Here is a 25,045-nt window from a genome sequence, read left to right as displayed (position 1 = left end):
TTGAAGTCTCTCAGCCTCACTCACCTCACAGAGTGTTTGTTGTGGGGGAGGAAGGGAAAGGAGATTGTTAGCCGCTTTGAGACTCCTTCGGGTAGTGATAAAGCGGGATATCAACTCCAAACTCCTCCTCTTCTTCTTCTCCACTTCTGTTCCTCTAATTCTGTAGTTCTCTTCATCCCCTTACATTCTTTTGCATTTGTACACCTCTTAAGAGTTCACAACCAAATTTTGTGTGTTGGTTCCTGAAACCAAGGAGCAGGTTTTCTTCTATGTTTAAATACAGTTGGACACCATATTGACTCAAGATGGTGGGCTGAATGAACCATTTGGAACTGCACTGAATTTTTTGTTTTATTAGAATTCCCAAGCGACACCAGGTACCAGGTTGCTAGTTGCTGATAAAGGCACCTCTGCTTTGCCCTCCCTTGGCTGATTTTTGTAGCCTCTTCCTTTTTAGTGTGCCTATGTGCACACAGTAAACTTCCCCAGCTTCTTCGGCTCTCTTAATTCTTCTGTTATTTACATAGTAATGTATACAGAAGTTATTATTTGGGAAGTGGTATGATTCCTCCTCCTAAAGGTTGTGGGTGGAATGTAGTGCTAAGTGAACGTCACATCAGTGCAAGGATTTCTGCTTGCGTGTGCCCCCTAAATCTGTTCTATGGGTTCCTTTAAGCCTCTGGAGCAAATCTGGAGAGGCCACGGGGAACACCCAGTGGGAAGAGAGAGGGGCAGTGATTTTGTGCAAGCAAAAATCCTTGCACTGATGGGATGCAGTAGTTGAACACTACCCTGTGGGTTGTATCCAACAGAGTTCTACTTAGTGGGCCAGGGTAGACTGAAAGGAATGGGCCTAGGTTAGTCATGCCCATTCCTTTCAGTGGGTCTACTTTGAATCCAACCCATAACCTTTAAGAGGTGGGTCATACCACCTCCCAAAGAGGCAGCATCTTCTCTCTACGCCACTTTTCTTACCTGCCATAGCAGCACATTCAGGCAGGCTGAGGGGTGGGAAGGAGGTCATTTGGCAGTTGTGGCTGACTCCTGTTCCCTGAGCAAAAGGTTTGGAATTCCTTCCAACTAGTCACAGAGGATGACTGCCAACAATTTATGAAGCTGTGCTGTCCCACAAAGAAAGTATCTCTCAGGGGACTGAGATATGGGTTGTGTTCCACATTCCCGCATCAGTTTGCTTTTTGTTTTGTTTTTAAATATGCATTTCTGTCTGTTTCTCTTAATATATACATTTTTGCAAGCAATTTTTTTCTTAACATAATGCATTTTAAAAATTAATACACACATTTTTGTGTGTGCTCTTCTTTAATGTACACCCCCCCTTTTTTTAAGCTGGCCAACAGCATTGCAAAATTCAGAGGAATGAATTTCAAGGATAGCAGTGCTTGGGTTCATGTATTGAATCTAGTAGCTTCCTATAAAAATGCGAACCGAATGGATTTCTCCCCTATTCTTGGTTGGGTTTATGGTTTTACCATCTTCATTATCCCCAGTCACCCCTGCACAGATGCAGGGCTAAAAATAATTCCTAATGAATTAGGACCAAACGTTGTTCATTTCTTCTGTGGCCTTGACAGCCTCTGCTCTGAGAAGCATTAAAAATGTACTGATTAATTAAATTGAAGGAAAAGTTCTGGGGCTGTGTTTTAATTGACTTGGATAACATTTCAGGAATGCTTGGTTTAGTCCACAGGCTGCAAAGAGCTCTTGTGGGCTCCCTAGAGATGTAAGGCTCATCCACACTTCCGCTCTTTCCTTGCCTGGAAACTACAGGTTCGAACCATTTTCCTGCTTGACCCATGCTTTCTAGGCATGGGCCCACTGGTGCCAAAATTTTTGTTGTGAGTCCCTGGCCTCTGCCCCTGCTGCCACCCCCCCTCCATCCCTGGGTGGCAGCCTTCAGGCCACACACCCCTCTACTTTCTCCTCCTCTATCCAGGGCTGCCAAACCATGCCAGATCCTGACAGAGCCGAAGAACACACAGCCCTGGTCAGCATTGCCAGTGGTAATGGATGATCAAAGTTAACCTTCCAACAGCATCTGAAACATAGAGAGCAGCCTTCCACCAAGACACCTCCATGCATCTAGCTCAGTGTTGTCAACCCTGACTTACAGCTGTTCTTCAGGGATTTGGCCAGGGATCTTTCCCAGACCTACCTGGAGATATTGGGACTTGAACCTTCTTCCTTCTGTACGCAAACAGAAGTTCTGCTACTAAGCTACAGCCCTTTTTGGACGGCCACAGTCTCTCACCTCAAATTACATGTTGGCCTTGGGGCAATTCTTACTTTTTATCACCCCTCCAAAGTGCAGGGGTTAAAGGCACCACCATGAATTCTCCAGTCTGACTTCATTTTGTGTACAGAGGAGACGGTGTGAATAAACCTAGTCAGATCCTTGTTAACAACCTATTATTAGTAGCCAGAATGCTTAAAGGTAAAGGTAAAGGTACCCCTGCCCGTACGGGCCAGTCTTGACAGACTCTGGGGTTGTGCGCCCATCTCACTTAAGAGGCCAGGGGCCAGCGCTGTCCGGAGACACTTCCGTGTCACGTGGCCAGCATGACATTGCTGCTCTGGCGAGCCAGAGCCGCACACGGAAACGCCGTTTACCTTCCCGCTGGTAAGCGATCCCTATTTATCTACTTGCACCTGGAGGTGCTTTCGAACTGCTAGGTTGGCAGGCGCTGGGACCGAGCAGCGGGAGCGCATCCCGCCACAGGGATTCGAACCGCCGACCTTTCGATCGGCAAGTCCTAGGCGCTGAGGCTTTAACCCACAGCGCCACCTGCGTCCCGAGCCAGAATGCTTAATTGCCACCAAATCAACCCACCAAATTACCTTCTATAATAGAATGGCTAGATAAAACATGGAGCATGGCAAAAATGGAGAGACCAAAGACTATAGAGACAAAATATTTTGAAGAGAGATCATTTGGAGTGGAGCATTTTGGTTGCTTTAACATAAATTTAAAAAGGGAGCCAAGCAAAGCACTGGCTAGAAGCTGTGCTTCAAAGCCCTGTTGCTCATTCTGGCCGAGGTGAGAAGATGCATTGGGGTGGTGCTGTTATGTTTTATTTATATGCCATACCAACTCCACACAGTTTCAGCATAAGAGTCTGAATCATCTCCCCCTCTGGGAATGGGCTGACTTTGGATCTGCCTCCACTCCTGCAACACTCTGCTATAGGGCTTTGTGAGGACTGCAGCTGTTGGGAACACTGCCAGAGGTAACCTGTGCTGTGCTGCTTTCAGCTGGTGCAGCAGAGATCTCTGCAGTGGTACATGAGTTTTTAGGGGATGTTAGAGATGGATGTGCTGATCTTGCTGTTGATATCCCTATTCTCCACAGGGCTCCTTTCATCCTTCTGTCTAAAAAAAAAAAAAAAAAAAAAAAAAAAAGCCACGCACGATCATGTAGTTTTTCATTTGCATTGCAGATTTTTTGTTTAAACCACCACAAAATCTGGGTCAGTTTAATGCATTGGCCAGCTTCTGTACTAGCTGTTTCCTTTGGCCTGTACTGACATTAGGGCAGATTGAAATGTCAGCCTTAACGGTCCATTTCCTGGCTATGTGTGGCTGAAGTCAAAACTCCTTAGTGTTAAGACCTAGGAAGGACCAGGGGGCAAAGGAGGAAGGGGACGCAGTTGCGATGGTTTAACATGCTATTTGCCCAAGACCAATAGGAGCAATCCTGCTGCCTTCCACACCATTCAAGTGGAAAAGGGACCTCAATTTACTGCGAAACTCTCTTATTCCCCGTAGTGTCACCTCCTTGGTTGACATTTCTAGATTTTTGCAGCTGTCATGTTAGCACAGAAAATGCTTCAGTGACTAGGCAGCGGGGGAATTAGATCTTATGCTCCAAGGCTCTTAAGCAAACCAGGATAAAAAGGTCCCCATGCACCTCAGGTAAGATGAGGAGGGACTTTGGAAGGTGGGTGTACAACTTTCCTCCAGACTGGTAAAGTTCCCTTTGCCCCTCCTTCTTTACATTGCCACCAACCTCAAATGTAGAGAGTTAAGCTGCATCTTCTGCTAAAGCAGGGATGGGGAATCTATGGTCCTCCAGATCAGTGTTTTTAACCTGGGGTCTCCAGATGGTGCTGGACTACAGCTCCCGTCATCCCCAGCCACGTTAGCCAATGGTCAGGATGTACTCTAACAACATCCGAGGACCCCAGGTTGAAGAACAGTCATTAGCCAGTCAGATGTTCAACAACATCTGAAAGGCCACAGGTTCCCCATCCCGGGAAGGAACTCAAGGCGGCTAATGGCCAGAATGCTAAATCAGGGTGGCCAAGCCATTCTCAGGCCAAGGGCTGCATTGACCCAGAGTCAACCCTCAGATGGGTGCTTGTGACTGCATATCAAAATGCAAATAGCTAAAGTGTAAAAGTGGGCATGGTGAGAACTCCAAAAATCTTTCCCATCACCTACTGTATTCAGTTAAAAAGTAATTTCAAAAATTATATTTTTATTTGGTAGGCTGGGGTCATAAAACATTTGGCATCACAGCAAGGCACCCATGGGAATAGCCAGCAAATTTTAAAAGAAACAAAAATTTTAAAATAAAAAAAACAGTGTGACAGATGAGGGGGTCTTCCTGGCAAAGCCCCTTTTTGTGGAAGGGTAACCCCCCCCATAATCACAATAGGTTGCTACCTTCAGACTGAAGCTCCTAACAAACTAGCTGTCCAGCTACCTGTCAGGGAACTCTCTATCCAGAGCAGCTCTAGGAAATAATAAAAAGAAAGGAGCCTTAGTTTTATTTTCCCAAAGCCCAGAGGACACCAAATCTTATAGAACCTGGTGAATTCTCCCCAGGAATCATGTGGTAGCTTAACAACTGTGCAGCACGTACAGAAGAATTTAGCAAGAAATTCCAGGAAATATCCCTTTAAACGAATGAAGCCAGATTGTCAGAGCTTGTAAAAAAAGCAAGGCAACAAAATCACAGTCTTGCACATAGAAAAAACAACAAAAAACACCCATCTGACTGAGCTGGTTACATTTTAACTGCTTGCCTGGCTGAATTTAACCAATTTCGGCCTCTTTCGTAGTTCTTTCGTTACACTCTCAGATTCACGGGATTGCCCTGGGGGGTGGGGGAAAGATCCCTGAAAGATCATTAAATTGCATTTGGGGAAAGAAAGGAAAAACCAGTACTGTGTTGCTTGGCAAATGAAAGGGGCTTCAGTGTGGCTTGCACCCAGGAAAAGGGGCGCTGGTGCTTTTACTGGCCTTGTATAGCTCACGACCCGTGTCAATTTCAGCTACCATGGCCGGGCATCTGGCTATATCCTGCCCAGTTAGAGCTCCCTTTCTGCCTCCTCCTTTCCCTGGGGGCCTAGTGTCCTTGGCAGCCTTCCCTCCCTGCCCAGCTGCTCATGGCAAAGGTGTGAAGAGAAGCATCTCCTTCCGCCCATCCAGCTGTCAGAAAAGAGCCAATGAAACCAAAGAGTACAAACAAACTTGACCCAGTTTTGACAGGCAGGGTTTTACAAGAGGAGTTGCTTCAAACCAACACATAATAAAATGGGGTTTTAGTTCAACTAAAATTCCATCATTAGAGATTTCCCCCTTCCTTTAGAACACACTTCTCCTAACTTGTGAAAAGGCCATTGCTTTAGGCACATGGAAAAATGGCATTGCTGAGTTTGTGTTGAGTGAGCTGCTTGCACACCAGTGTGCCTACCACTGTCCCTAAAACTTGCCAGCTCTTGAGGTTTGACCCATTTTTTTTTATTTCAGCATTTGATCTTTAGTTTTAGGATTGCTTTGATGGAAATCCAGATTCAACCAAAGCTGAATCCTTGGGCTTTGGCCAAAGCCTTATTCATGAGAACCTGGACACATAGGAGCTGGCAGTACACTCTGCACATTATTCTTCTGGGCACACAGTGTCCACTTTTCCAGTGTCTTCTCACTGCTGATCAGCATGAAAAAGCCAGTGCTGTCAGGCTATGTGTGGCTGGTGTAGAAACTGGTGACACTTTCCTCTGTGTATGGATTAGGACCACGTTACCAATCTGCATTTCAACATGGTACCAGAGGTACTATGAATCAACCCTAAGGTGAGCCAGGATCAAGGTTTCATGGAGTACTGTGTGGCATTTGTTTCAGACAGCAAATTAGTTTGTTGGCAAATGGCAAAACTGGATTTTTTAGGGCACTGCAATTAACAGGATTATAATAGGATTATAACAAGTGTACAAAGGAAGACCTACATAAGAAAAAACACCTTTGGCATTCCTGGAGGGAGAGTCATTCCGTTTATTTGGTTGCACAATAAAACATCAACAGTAAACGTAATTACAAACATTTAATATATAAAATGTCAAGGGTGCTTCCCAGCCAGGGCAGATAATTAAGTATTTATTCTCTATAGCTCTGGATATCTATGCACACCAATCTCATGGCTAGGCAGCTATTCCCAGCCCTGCACTCTAGGGAGCATTTGCAGCAACAGGGGGCCACTCTCACACCACCAGCCTATGTACCTTCCCCCAACAGACGCACACAGCCAGAAATTGCGCCTGCGTGGAAACTTTCTCTGTGCCTCCCATTTCAATTCCCTCCTGGCTCTGGGAGACAGTGGTGCAGGAATGGGTGGGGAAACACCGGGCCCTTCACTTGCCTGACCTACCTTTTCCTCCAGCTCTGAAGTTTCCCTTGCTTCTGATCCTTGCCTCCCGGCTCATGCAGATCCCCACAAACCACTGCCCCCCTCTCCCACATTAGAGTTCAGCCCTCCTTGCTCCAGGGCACACTCGTCAGGGGCCCACCAGTCCCTCACATCAAATGATGGAAACAGTTGAATTATAGAAACTCTAGGCAGTTGATTGGGGGATATCTTAGTACACTGCAAGTGTAAAGTGATGTAAAGTGTAAAGTGATGTAATTCACATAAACACTAGTGTAGCCTGAACTGGCAGTGAATGAGCAGCAAAAAAAGAGCTTGGGGTCATGGTGGATAATTTGATGAAAATGTTAACCCAGTGTGTGGCAGCTGTGGAAAATACAAATTCCATGTTAGGGATAATTAGGAAAGGGGTGGAAAATAAAACTGCCAATATCCTAATGTCATATTATAAATCCATGGCGTACACCTGGAACGCTGTGTACATTTCAGGGAGCCTCTCCTCAAAGGAGATATTGTGGCGCTGGAAAAGGTTCAGGAAAAAGAAACAAATATTTGTGTGTTTTTAGTTTAGGAAAGAGGGGGACATTATATAGGTGTATAAAATTATGTATTATGCTGCAGAAGCGGTGGCACAGAGTTTTTCCTTTTCCTCTTTAAATATTAAAACCTGGTGTCATTAAGGGAAGCTGAAAGTTGGAATGTTCAAGTCCTCTTCACACATTCCATCACTTGGGTGTGGAATTTGTTACCCCCAAGGCAGAGTGATGGCCAACAACTTGGATGGCCTGAAAGGGTGGGATAGACAAATGCATGGAGGATAAGGCTGTGAATGTCTACCAGCCACAGTAGCATTCTCCTAGTGTCAGAAGTCATATGCCTCTGAACGCTAGTTGCTGGGAATCACAAGAAGGAAGAGTGCTGTTGCGCTCATGGCCTGCTTTCAGGCTTCCCACAGGCATCTGGTTGGCTACTGTGAGAACAGGATGCTGGATTAGATGGTCCTTTGGCAGGCGGCGCTGTGGGTTAAACCACAGATCCTAGGGCTTGCCGATCAAAAAGTCGGCGGTTCAAATCCCCACGACAGGGTGAGCTGCCATTGCTTGGTCCCTGCTCCTGCCAACCTAGCAGTTCAAAAGCATTAAGTGCAAGTAGATAAATAGGTACCGCTCTGGCGGGAAGGTAAATAGCATTTCCGTGCGCTCTGGTTCACCAGAAGCAGCTTAGTCATGCTGGCCACATGACCCAGAAGCTGTACGCCGGCTCCCTCGGTCAGTAAAGCGAGATGAGCGCTGCAACCCCAGAGTCATCCACAACTGGACCTAATGGTCAGGGGTCTCTTTACCTTTACCTGGCCTGACCTAGCGTAGTTTCCACCCCCGAAGGTGCTACAGAGAGGAAGCAAAAGTGTGTGTAGAGTAAGACATGATAGTCAGGTATCAGGTTGCCAGACAGTAGTTTCCTACTACGTGCCAGTTTCATGGGAAATAAACCCTTATTCATTTATTTTTATTACTTGAAATATTTATATATATACACCATATTTCACTGGGACTAGTTACAGGATGTTTTATGCAATTAAAATATCAAAGCAACACACACACACACACTTTTATTTATTGTTGATGGCTATTTTAGTTACCTGTTTTTTCATGTTGTAAGCTGCCCTGAGCATGGTTTTATCTATGGAAAGTCAGCATACAAATAAAAGGATGTATGTATACATTTATGAATACATATGTGTGTATGCAACTTCAGCGTCTCCTTGCCAAGTAGCTACTTTGCAACTGTTGACTGTGTAATCATTTATTTCTGCTGGAATTGTTTTCTGGTTTTCAGAGGTAGCTTTCACTTTTGCACTTGCAAATAGGAGTCAGCTCAAATATATTCCAAGCACAAATGTTTGTTTAAGCTCTTATATTGCTTTTCTGATTCTTTGCCCGTTTCAAAGTTGGAAGAATTGCAGCATCCCGTTTTGCAGGGTTGTAGAGAATTGTGCAGTAGACCACATCCTTTGCACACTTACCTGAACCTAATTAGACTTAGTTTAGAGTAGACACTGAAAGAACTTCTTCAATCAAATACACGGGAATGGATTTGGAGCGACTCAGTGCTGCTCTATGAACACTAAGACTGCAAATTGCAACTCCTGCATTTCCTGATGCAGAAAATGAGGCAACTCTAGTTTTTGCTGACCATTCCCACTTCACTCCTAATGTCTGCTCTTCCCGTACATCATGCTGTTGACACCCACAGAGTCCAGCTCAAGACAGTGATGCACTGAAGAGAGTTACAAATATAAACATGAATGTACAGGGTCTACTTCTGAATATTTTTGTAACAATTTCTAGAGGGGTAGCCTTGTTAGTTTGTTGCAGCAAAAGTCTAGTCTGGTGGCACCTTAAAGATTTATTATTTACACATTTAAAATTTATTACAGTATGATGATTTGCTCTTCCAGGTATCATAAGACACTTGGGTATTTTTGTGTACCTGACAGACTCTGCTGTGCAAAGCTGCTGCAGAGATGAGCTCACTTTGGGTTTTATAATGTAAGGAGCCCTTGTCCAAGTGCTGATGTCCGTAATTCCAGCTTCAAATACTGGATGAGATTCCGATGCTGTCCATTTTACCACTTCTTCGGGACTGGAACAGGACTCTGATTTTTGTGGTTTTAGGGCCATCTGCTGGCCAGGATTCATGCTCATAAATGTGCAATAGTCACAGTTTGGGAAACCTGCACCGGAAAGTCAGGTCCATGTTTTGGAGATCTGGAGCTATGAAGCAGATTTTCTGTAGCTTGCTTAAATACATATTAGAATTGGGAGACCATCTGTATCCACATGCTTTCTCCCCCAAAAAAATTTCATTAAAAAAAACTACAGACAAAAAAACTTCAGACGCAGTGTAGTTTTCCTGACAACCACAGCAAAGAAAAAACCCACAATATATATTGTGCATAGATTGTGCCTTTTAAGATAAGAGTACTGTATAACAAAATCCATGATAAACAATAGCTTAAAAATACAGAGAACACAGACTTTTTGATGATAGAATATAGTTTAAGAGCACACATGCCTCCTGAACAAATTGTGATGCAATGAGAGTCTTGGGAAATTAATAAGAGTCTGGGTGATACAATGTCATTTAATGTAAAGAATTACTATCTGAAGCTGCTTTTTTCCTGCTTCCTCCTTGGCATCATGTCTATTAGATTATCAGCTTGTTGCTTTTAAATTTTTGTACAGCACTTAAAAACTTTAGCCATTTTATAAATAATAATAAAAATAGTTTTTAATTTTTTAAAAAAGAGTGATCCGACAAAGGTGGGGGAAAGTGAGACACTCAAGTGACTTAATGCTCAAACTACATGATAATTTTCTGTTCTTCTAAACTCAATGGCGTGCAAGTGAATTGTGACTAGTGAGGGATGTTGGGAGTTGTAGCCCAGCAACACCTAGAGGAGGGTCACAGGTTCTCTACCTTTCCTCTGTTCATTCAGTTTAGTAGCTGGAAGTAGCAACCAAATCAATTTTATTCTTTTTAAAGATAGTACCTGGCCAGCTAGCACCAAACATATCCTGCAAATTTGAGCCTGTAGGAGACTTTGACAATTTTGCTGCTTGACAATCCTAGCTTTCATTATGCTGGAATGAGGAGTGTATGAGTTCAACAGTCTTGTTTGCCTCTCTCTTCCTAACAGGACCTCCTGGGCAGATGGAGTTTGTTGACTGGTTAAATCTCCCTGAACAAGCACTGCTGGTTGTAAAGAGACTTGTTGAAGCGTTGGAAAAAGAAGGTATAAGAAAAAACTCTGTTGCTGCTAAATTTCATTGCTGCTGCTGTTTGACATTCCACATCCTAAACTGCTGATCAGTATATGTTTGCTATTAGTATATATGCAAATTCCAGAGAAGCAGTGGCCTTTGTAAAGAGGAGGCAGCTGGCTCATTATTTCTGCCCCTTTGGACAGTGCCCAGGGACAGTGGTTCCCTGCTTTCAGCCCAAGGGCCAGGTCCAACCCAGGCCAACCTTCCAGGGGCCGCATCGTGATAGTGAGCAGTGCTAGAGGCAAAAGTGGACGGGGTCAGAATATTGTGACTGAAATGCAGTTGTTCAAGGAATAAATTATTCAGTTTGTAAAGGGTGTGTGTGTAAATATAATTGGACCCTTTCTCTTGGTGGTGTAATTTCACTGCCTGGAACTTCTTCAAGGCCCCCTTGATTGGTTGACCATTTTTGTATGATAAGAAAATCTTACTGTGTGTGTCTCTCTCTCCCCCTCCCCCCCATTTCTATTGCATTTACAGGCTTAGATAATGAAGTCCTTTACCGATCACCTCCCAGTTCCTTTTGCGATGCTCAACTCAAGCAGCATCTTCTGACAGGTAAGACATGGCTTTGGGGGTTCTATGCAGAAAGCAGCATTCAAGCAGTAAGGTTCCAAAAAAACCCAAAAAAACAAAGTGGAGTTCTCTCCCTGTTGCGAAGAACACAAGCCTTCTTTTTTAAAAAATAAATAAATAATATTTATTAAAGTTTTGAAAGTTACAGGAAAAAAAGAAAAAGAATTAAACATAACGAAACCATACAATACAATACAATACAAAGACAAAAATACTACATATTCATAACAAAAATAAAACAAAAACAATTGGGGGGAAAAACACATCCAATACTTTCAATGTTATTAACTTTCTTTTACTTGTTTCAACGACCTCCTCACACCTCCCTTTTTTTGTATTCCACTTCAATTAATTGTTTCAGCAAATCCTTTCCATCTTCCTCAATTTTCTGTCCTATCATTTAACTTGACAAATTCTAACATTATTTTTTCCTTTAATCCATTTACAATCTATTGTACTTAATTCTTTATAACATTTCTGCTAAAGCCATGTAACTTCATTCCAACATCTTTCTAACATTCCTTAATTTTACAATATTTCTGTAGATAATCTTTAAATTTCTTCCAATCTTCTTCCACCATCTCTTCTCCCTGGTCTCGGATTCTGCCAGTCATTTCCGCCAATTCCATGTAGTCCATCAACTTCAACTGCCACTCTTCCCGGTTGGGTAAATCTTGAGTCTTCCAATACGTTGCGATGAGTATTCTTGCTGCTGTTGTTGCATACATAAAAAATGTTCTATCTTTCTTTGGCACCAATTGGCCGACCATGCCCAGGAGAAAGGCCTCTGGTTTCTTCAGGAAGGTATATTTAAATACCTTTTTCATTTCATTATAAATCATCTCCCAGAGAAGAACACAAGCCTTCTGAGTACAGTGGCACCTCGGGTTACATACGCTTCAGGTTACAGACTCGGCTAACCCAGATAATAGTATCTCGGGTTAAGAACTTTGCTTCTGGATGAGAACAGAACTTGTACTCCGGCGGCACGACGACAGCAGGAGGCCCCATTAGCTAAAGTGGTGCTTCAGGTTAAGAACAGTTTCAGGTTAAAAACGGACCTCTGGAACGAATTAAGTACTTAACCCGAGGTACCACTGTATAGGGACCACTTATGAACATGGACCACAAGGAGTTAATGAATGTAGATCTGAATTGTGTAGTGCTTATGAAGTCCTCTGCATTGGGTTAAAGGACTAAATTCTATTCTTGGTGCCAGTGCAATCATCAGGGTGATTCTGTCTATCATGCAGAACCTCTTGGGTCACTCTTGTAGCAAGGGGAGCCCACTGCAGGAGCTAAGGGGAGCCCCAGCTGATGAACCACCTCTGTTTCAGCTGAAAAAGCATCAAGGCAAGTTAAGTAGCTGGGTGAGTTTAGCAGCAGGGCAAGGAGGCCAGGGCACACTACTCTGCCCTTCCTCTCCATGACCTAAGCTTCTAATAAAGTAACTCAATAAACTCCACCCCCCCAAAAAAGCTAGCAGGTGTTGTGGGCTTTCCAGTGTCTTGCACTGTCTGTCATATGTACTGTCATGAGCCTGCAGCACTGTTGGAATCAGGCTTGGATTTGCTGGCTCAGATGGAGAAGGGAGAAGAAACAGAGGGGAGGATTGCGAAAGAAAGAGGGGGCTTTGCCCTGCCAGACCTAAAGTTGTACTATGAAGCCGCAGCTTTCTGCTGGCTAAAAGACTGGCTACTTCTCGAAGACACTGACGTACTGGACCTGAAAGGTTTTAACAATGCTTTTGGTTGGCATGCATACTTATGGTACGACAAGGTTAAGATCAATAAGGCCTTTAAGAACCATATTGTCAGGAAAGCAGTGTTTAATGTCTGGACAAAATACAAAGACTTATTGGAAAACAAAACTCCAAGGTGGCTTTCACCTCTGGAAGCTAAGGCCCGAAAAAGACCCAATATGGAGGCCAAATGGCCAAAATATTGGGAAATATTAGAAAAAGATGGAAACAATTGGAAATTGCAGAGTTTGGAGAAAATGAAGATAAAGTGCGAGACTGGTTACACTACGCTCAGATTAAAGAAGTCTTTAAAAATGATAAAAAGTTAGGGTTCCAGGTGGAGAAATCGAAGTTGGAAACAGAACTGTTAGAACCTAAAACCAAGGTACTTTCAAGAATGTATAACTTGCTGTTAAAATGGAACACACAAGATGAAATGGTTAAATCGGCTATGATAAAGTGGGCACAGGATATTGGGCACAACATTATGTTTGAGGACTGGGAAAGGTTGTGGACCACGGGGCTGAACTTCACTGCATGCAATGCTTTGAAGGAAAATGTTATGAAAATGATATATAGATGGTACATGACCCCAGTTAAACTTGCCAAGATATACCATTTGTCTGATAATAAATGTTGGAAATGTAAAGCAAACAAAGGAACATTCTTTCACCTCTGGTGGACTTGCCCTAGGGTGAAGGCCTTCTGGGAAATGATATATAATGAGCTGAAAAAGGTATTTAAGTATACCTTTACCAAGAAACCAGAGGCCTTCCTTCTGGGTATTGTCGGCCAGAAGGTGTTAAAGAAGGACAGAACATTTTTTATGTATGCAACAACGGCAGCAAGGATACTCATCGCCAAGAATTGGAAAACTCAAGATCTACCCACCCTGGAAGAGTGGCAGATGCAACTGATGGACTTTATGGAACTGGCCGAGATGACTGGCAGAATCCGAGACCTGGGAGAGGAGAGGGTTGAAGAAGATTGGAAGAAATTTAAGAGTTATTTTAAAAAACATTGCAATTTGGTTGAGTGCTAAGAAAGGATGCTAGATCATAAATAATTTTGCACCACTAAATTAGATGAAATTATGATGATAAGTAAATTGAGGTTAAATTATAAACCTATTGGAGAATTAATAGACTATAGTTAAATGAATGTGACACAAGATTGCAAACAAGATGATAAATTGCGGGCAAGAATTGACAACGATGTAAATGGGAGCGGGAGATGTGAGGGAGTCCTAAGTAGTTAAGAAAATATGTTATGATATATGTTACATTGTTCTTTATCTTTGCATTTATGTTCAAAAACCTTAATAAAAAATATATTAAAAAAAAAAGAAACAGAGGGGAGGATTGTGGTGTGGGAATTTGGGTTGGAGGAAGGGAGAACCTTCCCTTCCCGCCCCAATTTCAGCCACTTTGGAAAGCGAAGTGGGCCCTATCCACCCACTCAGTGGACTCTGGGGTGGGTTCTGATCAGCCCATGATGGAGGCTGAAAAGGAAGAGGTGACTACAGGACTAGAGATAGGAGTATAAAGCCTTCACAAATGGGAGCAGACACACCTACCCTGATGCAGCGTGCACTTGCAAGCTCAACATTCCCACAAGGTGAGAGAGTCTCATGGGGAGTGCACCATGCCTTGTCTTTTAAAACTTGATGGCAGAGGTGGGGAAGCTTATTGGGACATCTTTGTCACTTCCATCCAGTTCTGAACTTCTTGTCCCGTACCTGAACCCTCGAATCCTGACCCCTGAGCTGGGAGTGGTTCAAAAATGCAATATCAGAAGCTCAAGTGGAGTGTATGGTTCAGATCAGGAGAGGGACTGCCAAGACCAAGAGGATGCCCTCTTTATTATAATTAAAGGTGTGCTAAAAGGGAAATTGCAGAGAAGCTGAATGAATTTTTTTTGCATGTGTCTTCACAGCAGAAGATACAGGGCAGATAGGGATCTGAACTAACTCTGCAGGAAAGGGAGTCTGGGGAACAGAGGAAAACAGTGGTGGCAAGAGGTGAACTTCTAGGCCTAATAGAGAAAACAAAAACTGACAAATCTCTGGTTCCAGATGTATCCGCCTGAGAATTCTCAAAGAACTCAAATGTGAAACTGCTGACACACATACACTGTTTGCTTGTTTGCTGGATTTCTCTCTTGCCCTTCCTCCCGAAGGATTTGGGGGTTTTAAAAATCTGTACATACCTTCTTGCTGCATAGTAAATTCTGTTTCTGAATAATTTGGCCACAAGGTGGCACTGTGGCACCAGGCAGTGTAGAAGACAGCTCCGTTCCTGGCTTAGGGTGTTTGTGAAGGAGGCAGCGTGATGCTTTGTAGCAGCCTGCTGATCCACCCTCCTGTTACCTGCGCTGGTTCCTCTCCGGTCTGTTGCCTTTGAGCGGGTGCTGTTTGCAATGATGGGGAGGATGCGGTGTCAGACTCAAGCAGCCAGGCTCTCTGACAGCACAAGCCCAGAGGCTGTCACGCCAGGACGTGTTGCTATGGAGAGGAATCTGACGGGATATCTATATAAAGAAACATGAGCTCATCCATCCTCAGCAGAACTAAGAAGCCAAGTCCCGAGGTACCTTATTGTCTATAGCGAGGCACACTAGAAGCAGTGGTGAATGTTCTCACACTCAGCTGGAGAATGAAACATGGGCAATGTGTCTTATCATCTGCAGGTCAAGCCGCAAAAACAATTTTCAGGCTATATCTGTATCTCAGAACCTTCTAGCCCAGGTCAAAGGCCTGCAGCTGGTATTTAAACCCTCCTCGCCAAACAGTGACTCCCAAAATTCAATAGGGGAAGCCATGACAGTTAAACTGGTGCAAAAATTATGATGGGTTGCATACATGATAGAGGAACACATGTAGCAGTGGGCCATGGTAAGAGCTGGTGTGGGACCAGACACAGGCAGACTGACACCTGTACACAAAGGTGATGGGCACTTGGGGAGAGCTGTCCCCACCTGCCTTCCTCACCACCACAATCACACTCTCCACCCCAGCCCCAGGGATTCATAGCTTACATAGGGAGGAAGACACAGGGGCACAGGGGACAGTTCGGTGGCAAGAGGGTTTGAGTGGGTACCCATGGCATGCCACAGTTGAGGGCCTGTGAAAACTGCATGCAGCCAATGACCTGAAGCTTGTCCACGTGTGGTACAGATGCACCCCTTGAGGGCAAAGGACCATCCCTTTATGCACACAAGAGTTGCTGAACTAGGGCATAAGAGGTTAGAGCTTTATTCCATTGCCCCCCCCCCCAATTAAATATTGTGAATATTAAATATCAGCTTCTTGTCATTGTGTGTCAGTTTGTTTCCTTTTTTCAAAACATCTCCACGGTAGCCACAGAAAAACAATTTGCTCGTATCAGGCTTTGAAATACTATTTTAAACAAAATCTGAGCATCTGGGTGATGGACTGGCTGCTGTCAATGCTGACCTCAAGTGGAAACGAAAGATCTTGTTCCAGCCATTATGGTTCGCTCTCAATATAGTGTTTGGAAGCAACGGGATAGATCCTGGACTCATTCCTGTAGCTATATGCTTATAAAAGTGTTTTGTGCAAATGAGCCATCCTTGCAGCCTGCTTTTTGAGATAGTCCTGTGAACTGTGAAAGTATTCCTGACAGTTGGCAGTCTTGGAATTGTCTATGAACAAGTTGCTTAGATGACCAGTTATAAATGCCTTCAAAGTTATGAAGCCACAGAAATCGCTTCAGCTGCAAAATATTACATTAGAACAGGCCTTGTGTTAGGTTTTTTTTTTTAATGAAGCTGAAGCTGAATGTCTCAGTTCAGTTGTGCTGAATTTGTGCAGCTGATTTCCACTTTGATATGCAAGGCAACTCGGCTAATTAAAGTCAACTTGAATGAATTCAATGAATTTTGACCTCGTTAAATAAGGAAATTAAGTGTACTCAGTGAAGCTGAGTTATGTGTGAACATTCCCAGGGACAATGCAGGTTTTCCAATGGAAAGTCGACTTAAGATGTCTGGTGAATGAATTTGCAGCTGCAAATTATGAAAGTCAGGGTTTCTGTTGTTATTTTCTTTACATCCAGTCCTCACTCTTGTTCAGCCTGCGTGCATTGCACTGGCACAATATTTATTCCAAGCTGAGGCCCACACACAAACACTTGCATCCATATGAAGCTCTTTATCTAAGACCCAGAACAAGAGCATGTGTGTCCAGACTGTCTTAGAGTTAGCACTTTCATGCTATGTGCACAGGTTCCCTGTTAGATTATGGACACCATCTTGATGCAACATGATTATAATTCACTTCACTCTTAACATACTTCAGGTACTGGAGACATAGGCGCTGACTCCATGGGGCCTGAGGGGGCCCGAGCCCCCTCAAAAATTCGTTTGGGGGGCTCTGCCCCCCCAATAATTTAAGAAAATTATTACCGTAAATTTCGCTCTATAACACGCAGATTTTTTCTCCTAAAAAGTAAGGGGAAATGTCTGTGCGTGTTATTGAGCGAATGTGTGGTCCCTGGAGCTGACTCGCCGGAGCGCAGGGGCAAAAATAGGCAAAAATCAGGCAAAAATAAGACCAGGCGGGCGGAGGGAAGGCGGAAGCTGCTGCTTTCCTGCATTCTGCCTCAGGGTCTTACTGCCCACCCGCTTCTGTTGCTGCATTTGCTCAAACTCAACAAAGAGCAGGGAATCCCCTGCCCTCTTGGCAAGCAGAGGGTTAAGGAAAGGATCGAGTCCTTCCTTCTAATTCTTTCCTAGTCACACTGCGTGCAGGCTCCAGCCCACCACCTCCTCCTCTCCGTGCTCCAGGGACTCGCAGGTGGGGGAGAGAGAGAGGGGTCTGGCTTGGGGAGGGGACTTTTGCCTTCCTTTCCTCCCCCCCCGTTAAACTCCTCCCCTGCATTCTTAGCCAGCTGCTTCTCCGCACACCCCTCTTGTGCTTCTTGTCCCTTCTGTGTTTTTCCTTCCCTCCCCATTTAAAACGTGGTGACAAAGCACGGATCCACATGGATCCTCAGGATTTTTGCATTGGGTCACTCCAAATTCACCATCAGATCACATTACATGTCCATGGCTACAGTCTGTACCAAAAAAATCATGCACCCACTGTTGCCTGGGGCTGCAATGGTGCAAAAACGTGGTTACAAAGCATGGATCCACAGGATCTTTGCACTGGGTCACCCCAAATTCACCATCAGATAACATAGCATGTCCATGGCTACAGCCTGCACCAAAAAAATCACGCACCCACTGTGGCCTGGGGCCACAATGGTGCAAAAACGTGGTTACAAAGCACGGATCCACATGGATCCTCAGGATTTTTGCATTGGGCTACTCCAAACTCACTGTCAGATATTAAAAATCTTTATAAAATAGAGAATTAAATACATACAGAATGTTAAATTTTCAGTTTCGAAATATTAGTACTAGTTTAGTACTGTATTTCTATATTACTATAGTACTGTATTAGTTATTTTCAAACACTTAAATATTTTTAGGGTGTAAGACCCAATTAAAGCCCGTTATTTACATACAGTATTACAGTATTTACATACAGTATTAGGCATACTGTATTAACTTTATTAACTGTATTAAAGCATTAACTTTGAGATATTATTTTTATTTAATGAACCCTCAGCCTTATTCAAAGTAAGCTTAAATTAGCTATTTCACTTATTAATCAAAGTGCTATTACTGTGCGACAGCAATATTTTATGTTTTATTCTTTTAATGATAGTTTAGGATTTATTTAAATATCATTTCAGTCTTTTCAGAGCTATATATTCACTGCTCTGTAATAGTCTATAAGCATAATTGTTACTGTAAATTAAATTAGCTTTTTACGAAAATACCGTGCGTGTTTATGTTTTGTTTCTTTTTTCAAAGCCAAAAAGTGTTTCAGGCTTGTCGAGTTTCCCGGAGTGTGGAGTTATAGAGAGTCGAGTTTTCGGAGTTCTAATGTTGATCATATGACTCTAACATACTTTTAAAAAACTTTAAAACTCACTAATTTTCATCTAAAATTTAGAAAACTTCCCGGGGCAGGACCCCCCCCCAATATTTTTTATAAGTCGGCGCCCCGACTGGAGACGATGTTTGCCTTGAAAAAGTATGGTTGTTGTTTTTTGTGTTGCCATTAATATAGATTGCTAGAATCAGCCATGAAATGTGATACATTTTTTTGCAGAATAATTCCCCCCTTGGGTTATCACAGAGATAACTGTGTATGTGTTGTTTTCTCCTGTAAGGGAAAAAGTAATAATCCATATGCATAACAGAGGTACCGTATGTGCCAAGTTGCCTGTAGAACCTCTAATCTCTCTAGGACAGGCAGGTAGGGAACCCTATCACTCTCTGGATTCCTAACATCTCTGACCACTGGCCATGGTACCACAAGTTCCCCTGCCACTGCTCTAGAATAATGGATAGATGTGCCTCTCCTGCCCCAACCACACATGATACGCCACAAGCACCATTATAGTAGAAGCAATCATTTTTCAGCTGTTCTCCTTACCTAGCCAAGTGGGAGCCTTGTTGTGCTATCTAATATGGCTGCCATTTTGGATAAGACACATCCTGCTTCTTTGCAACACAAAGGAGGTGATGTAAGGAATGGGGAAATGGAGCTGACTGTCTCCTTCAATTTGAAAGTGGGTTGGGTGGAAAGGTCTTCTCTAACTCCACTATCACTTTTCATACTCCTCCCCGAAGCCCTCAGAAATTGCCTTACCCAAACATAACTAACTAGCAGAGGGATTTTGAGCTGTAATCTGGCACAAAAACTATCTGTGCTGTAGTGTCTATAATGATTTTAATTCTTCTTCCCCCACCAGCAAGAGGTTGGCTTCTGAGACATCTTGCTAATTTTGGTTACTCTAATTTGACCCTAAACCCTTGATACCATCAAAGTAGGACGAGTTAATGTTACATAGTTGGGCCCTTGTGTGAGAGAGGCTGCCTTGGGTGCATTGCTGGGCCCTTGTGTGAGAGAGGCGGCCTTACTGTCTCTCTGGAATGTGAATTATAGTAATTACTGAGGTCTCCTCTGTCCTCAGTTGGCTGTTGCTGTGATTCCCTAGGACCCTCCTTGTAAAAGAAGCTGGAATAGATGTTTACACTAGTGGCTCATAATGATATGTGTGTAATTGCGGTACATTTTCATATCCAAGTGGCGTGATGCTAGACGCACAAAATCAAATGCCACCATCCAGTAAACAGGTGTGTGTGTTGCACCTGTGTAATCCCTTCCCAGCAGCTGATGTGTATGGTGCAAATTCTGAAAGAGATGCTTGCTGTCCACCGTCAAAGGTGCAGTTCAGCAGCTGCCTTCACTGTCTTGCCTCTCCATTGCACCACTGGTTTAGTGCAGATGTTGCAGGGATTTAAGAGAGCCACAAAGATCAGGAAATCTAGTGCCACCAATGGCTCTCCATCCCAACTTGGTGAAATCTCAGTCAGTCAAGCAAATGGTTTACAACTTGCCAGGGTCACCTCTTTTGGGAGGAAGGGCATGTAACTACTGTTGAAAGAGAGGAGCATTAATACAACCAGGGTCCAAGTTGCCAAAACATTCCAGCCTTTTGTGGTACAACTTGGAGGCAGGTTAGAAAGTTTAATTCTGGAGCATAGAGCAGGAGAGGAAGAAGGAAGGATTATTGGAACAGTCAAGCTCATTTTCACTTAGTTTAGCAGTACTGCCCAGAAAGGCAATATAGGCATCGGGGGGGGGGGGGGGCGTCTTTATCATTATTTTTCCTTTCTACTTTTTCTTTTGCTTGTTATTATTGCCATTTAGTAGTATCTCTCTTCTCCTCCTCCTCCCACTTTTTCTTCTTGTAACTGGTTTGAGATGTGTTGAACTGATAAGAATAACAGGAACATGGTTTCAAATGACAGAGAACAACGGAAAAAATCAGTTAATATCAACATGCAAGTACTACTGTAATTAGGGTCATCAGACAAGGAGAAGATTGAAGTCCATAATATATTTGCAAATTGCAGAGTGGCTTGCTGGCTCACAATCTAGTGGCTTGGGGGGGGGGGTTCCTCTGAATCTTGGCTGACTATTTTTTAAGTAAAAAAGATACATTTATAAACCTCATGATAGGCATAAGGGCATTAAAATGTCCAGGAGGCATGATATGGAGCTCATGAAACAATACTCCCAACAAATCTCTCTTAACACCCATTCTCCTCTTATTTATTTCTGCACTGTCCCATGTACTCTGTCCATTGTTCTGTTCTACCTGCAGAGACCAACAAAAATCCCTACAACCTGGTGGATAAAAAAAACAAATTTTGCAATTGAAAACAGTAGCAAGGCCAGATGCATTTGTGTCCATTTCCTAGATTGCATGTCATATTCAAGAACCAGGTACTTTCATTCTCCCTTCCCCCTGCTCCTCACTCCAGTGCACAGTTTGGGAGCTTGTACATGTCAGTACCTAGCAGATGGCATCTGGCCTTGCATCCTAGGGATGAAAGGCTCAGCATCCTATGACATGGTTTCAGAGGCATTCAAGCCAGAGCAGTGGTGTAGAGGAACTAGCAGAATATCAGATGGAGCTTGCAGAAGGAAATGAAGGTTTTAATGAGTGAGTAATGGTTTCCAGAGGCTGGCAAGCAGAGATGTAGTATCAAATTAGATTGGATGCTGGAGGTTGAAAGCCCTGTTCATCTCTGCCTCTTGGGGGCACAACAAGGACAGACTTCATCAGCGTGTTGTCTATAAATACTGTCTCTCTCCCCCACTTGGAGATAAGCGGACCAATTTTCCAGACATAAGCAATTTAATAAGATGCTCTCAGGTTCCATTTAGATGCAAAAGTTAGCCCACAGTGTAGTATAATACGGTAGTAACCTCTGTGAGTGCAATTCAAGTAAGAATCGCCAGCCAGGCCAGGGACAATGATCTGCTTAGCCACCCATGGTTCTTGTCGTGAGAGACTGGTTTTGATAAGCAGGCACAAGCAATGAGGCAAAATTTCTCTCTTGTCCTTACCCCAGCCAAATCTGCAACTGTAATGCAATGGGAAGGGGGTTCGTCCTTTTCTCTGCATTATTTCCCCAATGAAAATCTCCCCATCAATTGCTAGCCCTATTAGTATGAACTAACACAGAGGCAAAACAAGCGTAGAGATGTGAAAGACAAGCGTTTCAGTGGAACCATTCTTTCTGCGTCCCCATCGAACGATGAGAAAAGAGGAATACTGTACACAACACGCTTCACCCCTGATGGGTGTTCCAACCATTTTCCTTCTGGTAAATAATCCATCCTAGAAATGTTTATGAGAATTTGCTTGAGACTGCATTTGAAGCAAAAAAACAAAAACAAACCCTAGAGATAACTGATTTTTTTTTTCATAGCATGCCAGAACTTGTGATCCTTTATACTTTAACTGGGCCATTACTTTACAGCTTGGAAACTGAACAACATAGACACAAGTACTCAGTCTTAAGGAAGAAAATCTGCTCTTCTTTCAGAACATGAATTCTCTCTTAGTTGCAGGCTCTCCACTGTGGCTTAGTAGTGCGACACATGCTTTATGAACAGAAGGTCTCAGATTCAATTTCTGGCATCTCCAGTTTAAATGAAGAATCAGCTAGCAGGTGATGTGAAAGACATCTCTCGCCCCGAGACACTGGAGAGCAACCGTTAAGTCAGAGTAGGTGGTAGTAGGCTAACCAGTGTTTCCCAACCTTGTGCCTCCAGATGTTTTTGGCCTACAACTCCCATCATCCCTAGCTAGCAAGACCAGTGGTCAGGGATGATGGGAGTTGTAGGCCAAAAACATCTGGAGGCACAAGGTTGGGAAACACTGGGCTAAACAGATAAGCAAGCTGACCTTCACAGATGTTACCGATGTAAGGATGTAAACCTGAAATTGTAGAGTGCCTAAAACCAGTCCTGTGGGCAGAGGATATATATTGCCATTAAGAAACTTAATAACTCACCATACTTCTGAACAAGCTGAAAAGGACATACTATGACATACTCATATAATGTTGAGAATTTAACCCTACTTCAGATAAACATCATGTAGGATACTAGAAGACGAACAGATCTTGGCTATTCTATGAGAAGCAAAATGGGAGAACTGTTCTTTGGCTCAGTCATTTAATTATGATTTTGAATAATTAATATTTTTAACTACTATTTGAGAGTGTGCTTAGCTCCTACAGCTGAAGGATAAGCAAGTGTTTTGAGAGAGGTCACGGTGAATAAGTGTCTACCTGTGTGTCCCTTCAGACATCACCTTTATTTTTGTCCAGTGAAACAGCCAGTACCAGGCATTTATTCATCATAGCTGACCAGGTTACCTTTTTCTTACATTGGTAATATGAAGGTGATTTGCCAGCAAGGATATTTACATATAAGATGCTAAGATGGAAGTTACCAATCCTTGTGAGAACCAACCAGCTAAAATAAAATAGAAACTGTATCTCATGAGCACCTAAAGGAGTAGAAATGGCTGGGCTGGTTTCAAATCCTTCGCAGTGACAGAAAATCAAACCATGCCCAACACAGCTTCTTCATCTCTGCCTCTTGGGGGGCATAGCAAGGACAGATTTCACCAGCATGTCGTCTATAAATACTGCTGCCTCTCTTCCCGAGATAAGCAGACCAATGTTCATTCAGAAGCCATTTAAGAAGAAGCTCTCAAGTTCTATTGGAATGTAAAAAATAGCCCAACATTGTAGTTTGTAATCCTGTAGTAATACTAAGAGCAATTTTCAAAAGACAGGTGAGAACTGCCAGGCAGGTGTTAGGTTTCTTCTCTAGAGGGCATAGCAAGTTGTAGAAAAGTGCTTCTAATGGTTTTACTCCTGCACATTAGTAATGGACTTGCTTTACTTTTTGCCCCCCCCCCCCGTAACTATAATCCCCAAAAGCACACAGCTTTTAGTCAGTAATATATAATAGGTAATGATAGCTCCCTATGTTAATTGGCAATCTTGGGCACTGCCTCTGAAACATCCAGGAGTGTTCCAGACTGGTGGCTCCTCCCAGTATTATTGCTTTTTTCCATGTAGGCTACAAGAAAAATTGCAATGGATTTTACACTTTAAAGTGGGTATAGCACTTTGTACATCTTGTGAAGTTCTGTCCATGCTACTGGGTGGGACATAGCTGTTTGGGCAGACAGGAAGACAACAACTCTGAATGCACCATTTTAGAAAAAGATCTGTTTTTAAAAATCATTTTTTAAAAAATTTGCACTGAAGTGTTTATAAATATATAGAGAGAGGGGGGTGCTGCTGCTGCACAATTCCTTTCATATCTTTTTTTTAAAAAAAGGTAAGCTAAAAAGTGTTTCAATTCTTAAAAGTTGTGTGGACCAGGGATTAGCGCTATGCTAAAATCGCACTGACCAGAAAGATAACATGATACTTATTTAAATAAATTTTTAAATTTGCACCAAAACTTTATTCACTATTGCACAAATATTTTGATAATGGCGCAGGGGGGAGAGCACAAACCAGAAGATCAATTTATTTGTTTACAACATTTTAATGCCACCTCATAACATACAGTTCTCTGCATGGCTCACCATAAATAAGCATATAAACAAAGTAAAACCAACAAAAATACAGCAAGGAAACAAAACTCTCTGCAACCCTCAGGTTAAAACACAGATGTCTGCAAACTGCAAAGCCCAGACTGTAGGAGTTATTTAAAAGGCCTGGTCCTGAAAAGGCAGATATATCTGGGAAGACTGTTCCGACCATAACTGAGGCGTCCCTACCAAAAAGGCTGTCCTCCTGGTGGTTACCTGCCTCACTTCATGCAGCTCTGATGCTCAGAGCAGGGCCTCTAAAGAGGATCTTCAGGTTTGGTTAGATAAAACCCCTAGGGGACGATAGAGTCACTATTGTATGTTCAATGCTGGCTGAAGCAAAGCTAGCTCAAGGTAACCAGCTCTTAACTTTGCTGGCTGAAGTGTTGTGGACCAATGAACTATTGGAGAGAGATGCCAAATGAGCTAGGGATCTTGCTTGATTTATTTTTGGCTCTGACGCTGATTCATCCTTGCAGTGAAATGAAGAGGTAATTAGCTTCGGTCATGTTTGCTTTGGGGCGGGGGCGGAATTCTACTGGAAGAGCTGTATTAAAATAGGTTATTATTGTATATTAATTAATTTTATTTATTGTCAGAGTACAGAGTACTGAGAACTGTTCATCCAGCTTGGTAGTCACTTTCCATGTGGTAGCTGCATAGTGTTATTTAGACATTTCCT

The 25,045-nt window shown here is 43.1% G+C and overlaps 1 protein-coding gene across 4 annotated transcripts in view; it reads left to right on the top strand.

Annotated features, from left to right (window-relative positions):
• LOC310846209 (phosphatidylinositol 3-kinase regulatory subunit gamma) overlaps positions 1–25,045 on the top strand; it is a 251,809-nt gene that overhangs the window by 7,774 nt on the left and 218,990 nt on the right. For all 4 annotated transcript variants that reach the window (XM_083742394.1, XM_083742392.1, XM_083742395.1 and 1 more), the window contains exons 3-4: positions 10,365–10,460; positions 10,972–11,049. In XM_083742394.1, the coding sequence (XP_083598520.1) occupies positions 10,365–10,460; positions 10,972–11,049 (174 nt within the window). The remainder of the gene's footprint in view (positions 1–10,364; positions 10,461–10,971; positions 11,050–25,045) is intronic.

Source organism: Podarcis gaigeae (assembly GCF_964106915.1).
Source record: "Podarcis gaigeae genome assembly, chromosome: 6".
Lineage (NCBI taxonomy): Eukaryota > Metazoa > Chordata > Lepidosauria > Squamata > Lacertidae > Podarcis > Podarcis gaigeae.
The sequence above is the reverse complement of the archived record's forward strand: the minus strand, read 5'-3'. Positions and strand labels throughout refer to the sequence as shown.